The sequence below is a fragment of the Cebus imitator genome, unplaced genomic scaffold, assembly GCF_001604975.1.
Source record: "Cebus imitator isolate Cc_AM_T3 unplaced genomic scaffold, Cebus_imitator-1.0 Scaffold157, whole genome shotgun sequence".
Lineage (NCBI taxonomy): Eukaryota > Metazoa > Chordata > Mammalia > Primates > Cebidae > Cebus > Cebus imitator.
Genome location: NW_016107472.1, coordinates 191,323 through 201,279, shown reverse-complemented (window position 1 = coordinate 201,279; position 9,957 = coordinate 191,323). Strand labels below are relative to the sequence as shown.

Below are 9,957 nucleotides of genomic sequence, written 5' to 3'. Positions count from 1 at the left end.
AGGAGCTGCCTATGAATACCAAAAGTAAACATTTTTTCTGCTAGTTGATATATGTCATTACTATTTCATCCCTATATTTAAATGAATCATGACGGCTAGCCTAGCCTTACTGAGCAAAACAGTCCTGCTCTTATTAAATCCCCTTCACAGACCTAAAGCAACAGCAACCAGTCAAGGTAGTTTTGCTACCTTGATGCATAAAAAGTAGGAAACTTAATTGGGATTCAGACTATGACTATTCTTAAAATACACTTTAATGTCAGCTTCATTTCATTCCATCCACAATCAATTATTGAATGCCAGCTTTGTCTAAGCTACACTGCTTAATAGTATAGACGAGGCAGTAAACTCTGGGAAGGAAGGAATCAGGCCTGTTTTATTCTTTGGTATATGTTGGCACATCATGGTTACATCATAAATATTTGTAAAATGAATATGTAAATGAATGAATGACAGAAGAGAAGGAAGAAAAAAGAATAGATGAACACAGGAATACAAAAATAACTAAGACATTTCCTTACCTTCAGAGAGCTTACAGTCTCATAAGAGGGATATGCACATAAATTGCCATTATTGAAATAAAATTTAGGGAGTGAAATAAGATTAGGGAAAAAAAAAAAGAGCTTAGGTATTTCAGAGAAAGACCTAGGGAGAAATTCAATGTGGGGAGTGAAGGGCTATCTGGTAGAGAGGAATCAAGACAGTTATAAGATGAAGATACTATTTAATACTGTAAGTATGAAGGATAAGTATGATTGCAACAGGACAGAGATGAAATATGGGATATTCAAAGCAAGAGAAAACTTGAACAAAGCTGTAGAGCCAAGAATGTGGATTCCCAGGATGTTCTAGGGAATATTCAAGTAATTTGAGAGTTCAGTGTGGCCAATATATAGGACACATGAGAAAAGTTAGAGGAGATACGGAGCCAACCTTGAGTGTCAGGCTAATGTAGTCATCTTAGATTTAGTGAATGCAAAGAAGCAGGACCCAAGGCGTGAAGGAGGATGGAGAGCCAGTTAGTAAACAATCAGCTAGATAAAAGGCAGTAAGGTGATTGCAGTGAAACTGGAATGGAAACACAGATGTTTATTGATCACAAAGAACTTATTGATGAATTGGCTTTAAGGTAGAGGAAGGTGTATAGTGACCCTGTGTTTTCTAACCTAGTGGTAGATAACAGTGAGAGAGATATGACCTTAGAGAAAGCATTGGTTTTAATAAAGGAGTTGGGCTTTAGCAACTTTGAGCTTGGCTACAGAATACCAGCTTCTTGGGGGTCCATGTAGACACTCAAGATTTGGGGTTACTCTCATAATCACCATTCAACAAACAATTGACAAGGTCTTATAATTTGTTGCTTCTCTTATATTGCCTTCCTCCATACTGAAAAAGATGTCTGAAAGTCTCCTCTATTCTAATCTTTACCATGCCATCTCTGCCTCCTGCCCTCTGAAGAAACAGATTTTATTTCACAACCTGTTGGACTGAAAACACAGCATACTAATCATAACACCATATTCTGCGAGGGCAGATTTAACTACCCAGTACAACAAATTTAAATACAAAATATTCTGCATAACAAGTCCATTACCATGCTCACAGAAACAAGGGAAACATGGAACAAATCTACTTACAACAAATTCTGTACCACACATAGTTTTCTACAAATAAAAGAAATGCTTTTTCTGGTCACTATCCACATCATGATAGAAAAAGACACAAATCCAAGGGAATTGGGGAAATGTTCAGAAACTATTACTAATAATCCAGTTTGACTGGGGTCTAGGTTATGTGTAGTATAAGTTAAGTGTTTGCTAATTTCATATCAGTTGCATTGTCCTTGGGAGAGGAGACCTGAGCTAACTGATAGCTGTGCTGTTTTACTTCCTATTCTGACCTTGTATAACAATAGTAACAATTACTTTCTAATTCCCTTCACCCATCTCTTCCTTACATCTCAAACACACAATCACACCCTAAACTCCAGGACGATGCACTAAATCCAAAATCTTAGGCGTAGGATGAGTAGAGTTGGAGTAGAGAAATCTCTGCATGTCACCTTCCCTCCTTAGCTACTAGAATCTAAGCTTTTCTTTGACTTTTCACTTGCTACTCTCAGAAGCCTCCATCACTACCCCCTCATCTGTACTGCCTGCAAATTTAAATTGTGATTTGAAATTTTATTGATTTAAAATAAAGTCTAAATAACAGCAAGAAAGTTGAATGTTCCATAATGTATTCCATGAGTAGAAATTTAAAGTTGGAAGGAACCTTTAAGGCCTTCTAATCCAAGCCCTTTATTTTACAGATGAGGAAACTGAAGCCCAGAGAGGTGAAGTGAGGTGCCCAAGGCCACACAGCAAGTTAGAGGCACAGCTAGTACCGTAGCTCAAGTCTCCTGACTCCCAGTCCAGTGCTCCTCCCATTACTCCACGAGTCCTGTCTCTAAGCTTCCTGACAAATGCTAGAACGGTAAAACTTCCACTAGTATTTTTCCAGACCATGTTAAAACTCCTAAGGGGGGAAGAGGGATGCTTTCTTGGATAATGTCAGCCATACGTAGCTCAAGCTGTCTAAAGTTCTGGGACAGGGTCTTTTTATGCAGCCAACAGAGTCCAAATGTGGTGCTGTTTTCTTGGCCCATATGCTTTCATGTGTTCCCAGTTAGGCCATTACTGGAGGGAAAAAAAACAAGAATCAGCTTGTTTTAAAACAAGGGACATACTGGACTCCCTCCCATCCCCCTTCAGAAAAAAAAATCAAGTTATCTTTAACAGATTCTAAAAATGCCTTTTCCCAAATATGCAGTCAGTTCCTTCAAAGGGCCCTTTGTTTATTTTCAGGAAGAAACCCAAGACAGCTGAAAACCAGAAGGCATCTGAGGAGAATGAGATTACTCAGCCGGGTGGATCCAGCGCCAAGCCGGGCCTTCCCTGCCTGAACTTTGAAGCTGTTTTGTCTCCAGACCCAGCCCTCATCCACTCAACACATTCACTGACAAACTCTCACGCTCACACCGGGTCATCTGATTGTGAGTACACCACTAAGGTGATGGTGTCTTCGCAGTGCTTGGAATAATGCTTCTCCCCTGGGTTCTGGCTTTTTTACTTTCAGAGCAAGCTGTTTGCATTTGGTCTTCTAAAGCAGCCAAAAGCAACGTGCCACCATTTTCATTCAGCCAACATCTATATATTTTAAAAGCTAGAGTATATTTAAAAGCCAGGTGACAAGCCATTTGACCTTAAAAGGCCGATTAATTACATAAACCACGTTCTTTTCCTAATGTTAACTCAGAAAAAGAAGTTTTGTTACCGATGTCTATTTATTCTTGATCTGGATAACGGCACTTCCACGATTACTAAATTGAACAGCCAAACATGGACCTCAGAAAGCCAGTTAGACACGAGGAAACATCCATTTTGAAATTACATAACACAAGTCAGATTTGCATTCGTTATTGGAGTCTCATGTAGCTTGGCTGAATTTCTGTCTTTCCAGTTTTTAATTTATTTTGAAGTGGTTAAAGGATAGCATAAATTTACAGAAGAAAAGAGAATGGCTTCCAAGAATTCAGAAGCCACCCAGACTTCACATAGCCAATGAGAATCCAGGTTAAAAATATTTTTTAATTAAAAAAACTGCCTAAGGGCTAAATTTGGAAATGGGCAGCTTAATGCGATCGTCGCTATTGAAATCACTTCTTTGCTGTTTATTTTTGCCATCTTCCCACTAATCTGGGAGTCACTTCTTCTAATTCTATTTTAAGCAAGTTGATAAATCACGTTTAGGAGATTTTTTTCTCTTTCTGAAATGTAACCCAATACTTCAGAGAAAAAGAAACATGTGTGTTGACAATGGAAAGGAATGAAATAACTTTGGAGTCGAATCCAAAAGAATATTCCTTTTAGTCTTAAGATACCCAACAACTCTTCTGAAATCTCCGTACACGATGTCTGGTAACATGCAAATAACTGGCATATTTTTTAAAATGAGGAACATAAGACCCGCAAAGTTTTATTTCAAAAATAAAATTCTGTCCACAAAGACAAAAATGATTAATTAGGAAATAAGATTCTAAATCTTTTATTGTTATTTTTCTGACAGAACAAATGTAAAATTCTGCAAAGAAGGCAAGAGACAAATTGGTCCAGGAGATTCCATTCTCTACTTGCTTCGTCATGATAGTCTTTGAATAGAGGGAAATGACCTGGGGCAGGTTTGGGGTAAAGAGAGCTTGTACTACTTAAGGTTGGACTAAGACCATCTAGCCATCACTAGAAAATGAAAAGGGAAGTAACGTGGGCCAAATCTCTGTGGCCCATGAGATTTGAACAAAGTTGCGGCTTCTAAAGAGAAACCAGGCAGGCGCAGGGATTGTGTCCTGAGGACTGTCCTGATAGTCACATCCTTGGACCTTCTTGCCTGGCAGCCTCCAGCGTAATAGTAAAGATAGAATTGGAAAGTAGCATGGCACAGTGCCTACAGGCGTGTGCACACCGTCCCTTCCCACCAGGAAAAGAGCCCGTTTGTGTGGTGAAAGGGCTATTTTCTACATGCAAATCTTCATTACCTGGCTTTGTGCCACACCTTATGGGTGTGGATTACCTAGAATTGTCTTGGCCCAAAAATCTTCTGTTATGGCAAAAATAAATGTTTTGCTGAATAGAAAAAGCATTGGGCTTCATATTGTGCTTTATCATGAGCATCCTCTGGCCAGGCCCTAGCATTGGCATGAAGTACGTTTAAGGAACAGCGTGAGTATGGTGTCACCATACATCTCCTTGGTGGCCCTGAGGAAGCCAGCGGATGTGAGCTCAGTTGGAAGAAAAAAACGAGGAGGGGAAACCTGATCTCCAGCTGCTTAGAAAGTCACTTTGATTTTTCCATTAAGATGTGTAAGTCTTCTCTGTTCCAACCTGTTGTTTAAATTGATTATACTTTTCTCCAAATATATTTGGATTGTAGTTTGTCCTGATTTGAGCCTACACTTAGAAGAAAATTGTTTTTAGGAAAGATTCACAGAAATCTGTCCATTTGGAGATTGCTTGAGAGAAGACAGGAAAAAGGTTTATTTTAAGCTGTTAAAATTTTTGGATGCTCTTCTTGCATTCAAGAGGATTTTTTTTTTTTTTTTTTACTTTCAAATGTCATTCTTACCATAGATTAATTTAAAAGCCTAATTTCTGTAAGGTAAAATATTCAGTTCCTATTTAGAACTAACAGATTTGGGGCATTTAAAAATAGTGCCCTTGACTTGTTAGTCTCTTTAACTTCAGAAACATTCCACCAGTGTGTGGTGTTCCAAGCTTTCACAAGTGCCTGAATTTTTATAGCACCTTTTTATTTGTCATGTGTTTAGCAAAATTATTCTTAGTCATGATTTAATGCCCATTTCCTGTCAGTATGATCCTTCCCAATTTACAGATGAGAAAACTGAGAAAATTGACACCCAGGTAGATGAAAGACTCGCTTGTGGTTAACTCATTTGGGTGTTTGTGGATTTGCTCTCATTGTGAGAGCGTTTCTTATTGGAATTCTCTATTGAGCCCAAAGATGGCATTCCTGGCTCTGAACAGGCATCTTCAAAATGTGCAACTACTCATATTGGTGACTGGGTTGTAAAACATGATGGATAAAGCATCCTTACAAAAGAAAAGCCGGCTCTGCATAGGAACTGACATGGGTGGGTAAGGCACAGTCTTTTTTGCATATGAAGGACATAGGCTGTTTTACAGCAAAGATGACAAGTCTGACCCCTTAAATTCTCAGTTGACTATTTAACCTACTGCGCCTCTTCAAATTTGGCAAAAGATCCCAGTAATATTCAAAACAAGAAGAAATACAGTTGAGATATGCTTTCTTTTGTGAGCTGATGAGGTTAATATTGCTGCTAATATGTATGTTGCTTTCCAGTGTGCCTACTAACACAATTGCCTTTTAGCAATATTCCCCCTTTACCTCCTAGCTTATCACCTCTTCACCATTGCTAAAAGCTAATGGTAAGCAAATTCAGATGGTGATAACGGAAGGCATTAAGATGAGTTATGGAATCTGAAGGGTAAAAAACACCCTAGGTGTTTGACAAAGAAGTTACCCACTAAACAGGCTGAGTATGAGCTGAGCCAAGTGCTCCCTTTGAATGCTGAAGCAGGACTAAACCAAGTCAGTAAAGCAGATGAAGCTCTCCATATGAAAAACCTTTCTTGACAGCTATCAAGCTGTAGCACATCACAGTCATATACATGTGATAGACGTGACCAGAACTTTTACTTGCATATTTCTTCCATTTTGTTTTCCCCCAAATAAGGCTCCCATTGAAAGAAGTGATTTTCCTCTCTGTGGCGGTCCTCCCTACTTCTGCTGTGGAGCCACTTATTCTGATGTCTTCCTTTTGCTGGAAGCTGATATCCGTGGTGACTTACCTTCCTATGTTTTACACCGGCCTCATCAGACTGTCTGGTTTTTTGTGTCCTTGCCAAGATGCACTTACCCATGAACAGTTTTTATTTATTTTTCACTGAACCTTTACACATTACCAAACTGTCATGTGGGTGGATTTAACTTTAGCTCTATAGGTAGCATCACTCTGCTGGGGCTGGGCACTCGCAGTGGCCGGTGGGCTCTCCCTTTTCCAACTCTTGCCATCCGCCTTCCTTGGCCTCCCCCTCCCAACCATTTGCTTTACCCGCCCAAGTCCCTGTGATTAAAATTTTTAGTACACTTGGCTCATTTTGAACTTTTAAGCAATTTTTTAGAGAACAAAACAAAGAGGATTTTTATGGCAAACTCCATTAATGCCACATTAAGGCTGACATTTTAATTACCCCAAAGTCAGGAAATGCAAAGTTCAGGTTCCCACAGCAACAGAAACTGTCCCCTTGAGTGCTGGCATCACAGCAGATTCTTTCATTCCCTGATTACACAACACCGGGCGTGGGGACATTGTTTTTATCCACGTATGTGGAAAGGAGCACAGTTTTTATCCTTTGACTTTTTTCCTGTAACTACAGTTGAGGATATGGGTCTTTAGCTTCCCTCCCAAAACCATCTATATGTATTATCCTGGAACGGAAGACTATTATAGCTCTACATGTGCACACGGACAGAATTAAAGTTGCTGTGGGAACATTAACTCTGATTTCCGGACTTCCGTGCCAGTCACATTTAAACCATAATGTTGTAATTTTTGGCATGTAATAAATGTGCATTTCATGTACACAGACAGAAAGAAGCATAAAATGTATTTTAAAGAGCAATTAATTACTAACTTTGTGATTAAAAAACATTTGGTGCATGTTCCTTCCCATTTAGCATCAGCTGCTGGTCTTAGCCAGGCCTAATAGATGACATACTGTGTCTCATCCTGTAACTCAGATGTACTTACTGTATGTTCCTGTTCTTCCAGATAATTAATTCCCTTAGTAAAGCTGTAGGGGGAAAACAAAATGGAAGGAATATGCAAGCATGTAAATAGGGTAAGGGATATTTTGAAAGAAATGATTCATTTCGGAAAATAAACCTTTTAGTCCCTGATAATGAGCCAGAAATCTGCTAAGTGGGTGTAGACAAAGGTTTCTGGCCACCTTAGAGCATCTGGTTCGGGGCCATAAGAACAACTTGAAAGCAGATTTCCTCTTGAATTCTAGGCATGCCCACTGAGGGAGTGATTTTACTCTAAAAACTTCTAGGCTTAAGACTTAAAAAGTTATTTTACTCTATAACAACTTTTTTATGCTGTATTCAAACTGGAAAGTAAAAGTTATAGGGCATCGGTAAGATGAAGGTTTTGCTAAAGAACGCCTGACTTAAAGAGTAATTTTTTTTCTTCCCTTACATTTAAATTTGGTTTACCTATTTGTGGTGGAGAAGGAAGTGTTTCAAAATAACTGAACGGGTTTGTGAGTGAAAGGAGTTAGTAGCAATACTCTATGGTGCCATATTTAAAAATGTGAATGCTTGAGCATATATTTGAAACCAGATGAGATAAAAAATTTTACTGAAAGGATGTATAGCTTAAACTCTAGGAAAGTCTTTAAGGGAGACGCGCTCAATGAAGAACCTCTTGCTATCTGTTCGTTCTGTCTCCTGTTGTGTATTTCTTTTTGTTCAATTTGGTTGCATATGATATTTAACCTTTAGGAAAGATACATCAGTTTTAGAGGGCTCCGATTTGCTTTTACTTGGGCTGTCTCTATGTGTGAATGTATGTCTGTATGAGTGAAAACTGCTCAAGCAAGTTTGAAGGTCTCTTTGGCAAATTTGACTGCGTGTTCAGAAAGTTTCCAATCAGAAAGCTGATTCAGTGTAAAACCTTCCAAAAACTTCCTGAGGCACCTGTTCACATGAAAAGATTGGATTTCTGTTGGAGGTGCTCAGACGGCAGTGTTTATAACTGAAGATCTCTGTTTGGTGTGCCAAAAAATGAAAAACATTTTGGCCCCAGAAAATCTCCATAAATGTTCAAAATGTATAATCAAACAAAAGCTTCATTTGGATTCAAATGCATGTATCTCAGCAGATGTGTCTAAACTAACTGGAATCCCACAGGAGCAGCTGAACTGGATTTTGGTATGTCTTGATAACTGAAAGAGTTATTCTTAGACTTTGGAAGGACAAAAATGGTCCATCTGTGAAGAACCGTAATAGAGACATGGCAAAAAACAGCATCCTCTGAAAGAGTTTATTTATGGAATTTAGGACAAGTTGGACAATCCTGAAAACATTTTAGGGTCACACTAATTTGCAAGAAAATATAGCCAAAATGGAATGGAATAACAGCCACAGACAGTTACTATCCAATGGCTTGTTATTAATTTTCTAATAAATTCCATATCAGTTAAGCAATAATAGAGCGTCTTTGGTATGACCAAGTGCTCTCATTGCCCCCAGAGTATCCTGCATTCTGGTTTATTCTATGTCCGGTAAGGACTTATAGATTTATCTTTTCATTTAAACTGTTTTTCTGTCATTTCATTAGACAAGTAAGTCCCTCATCTGTTAAGTGTGGATTTTATGTCATTAAAGAGAGTCTTTCCCTTTTTAAAAAGTCACCTTTCTACCTCCTAGTTAATTGATATATAATCTCTTTGGAATTTCTTCGTTACCTTTTACGCCCTTTATTTAGAGATTATAGTGCTTAGTCCAGCACTTACACATTAGAAAGCCAGTTCATTTTTTTTTTTTCACGTGCTCTAATTTCCTAGAGTTTCCACTTCATGTATTTGGGGACATGCTTATTTTTAAAAAGCACAGGTCTTGAAATTTTGTATCTTAATCTACCTCTGCTTTTAAAATTGGCCCTCTTTTTATAAAACATATTATTTCCCTATAATACCAATTTAATTGGGTTTCTTCCTTGGTCACTTAATGCAGTAATTTCTGGTAGTCATTCTTATTCATTCATTTAGTAATTAATTCAGTCATTGATCAATGTTATCTAATCCCTCCTTCTGCACCAAGTCCTCAACCAATATTAGGGATGAAAAGAGGAACAAGATGCCATCCCCACACCTTAGGAACATAAAGGGGTAAATACAGATGCATAATTAAAATGTTCCAGTATGCACAAAATGCTGAGTTCCCAAGGAAGGAGGCTGTTGCAGTGGAAAGAGCTCCACACCAAAAATGACATTAAACTGGATCATAAAGGAGTGGACATTTGTAAAGTCGAAGGCAAAAGCAATGGCATTCCAGGCAGAAGGAACAGAAAGAAGCAAAACTACAGAGGCTCAAGGAGAGCGCAGAGTTTTCAGAAAACAGAACAGTTCAGTTATGACACTGAGGCCTTCTTACACTTTGCCTCATTTTAATCATGGGACAATTTGTATTTGAGTGACATTGTCTGTTGTTATAATTCAGCTGAGCTGAATCATGTCCATTTTGGAGATATTTGCTTTCCAAATATGTAATAAAGCAAGACACACACTTTTTTTTTTTTTTTTTTTTTTTTTTTTT

The 9,957-nt window shown here is 38.3% G+C and overlaps 1 protein-coding gene across 37 annotated transcripts in view; it reads left to right on the top strand.

The window, feature by feature from the left end:
- ZBTB20 (zinc finger and BTB domain containing 20) overlaps positions 1-9,957 on the top strand; it is an 812,433-nt gene that overhangs the window by 760,471 nt on the left and 42,005 nt on the right. For 34 of the 37 annotated variants that reach the window (XM_037743875.1, XM_037743867.1, XM_037743869.1 and 31 more), the window contains 2 exons: positions 2,312-2,475; positions 2,847-3,034. In XM_037743875.1, the coding sequence (XP_037599803.1) occupies positions 2,465-2,475; positions 2,847-3,034 (199 nt within the window). In that variant the 5' untranslated portion in view covers positions 2,312-2,464. The remainder of the gene's footprint in view (positions 1-2,311; positions 2,476-2,846; positions 3,035-9,957) is intronic. The other 3 variants (XM_037743882.1, XM_017543545.2, XM_037743883.1) reach the window with 1 other exon arrangement.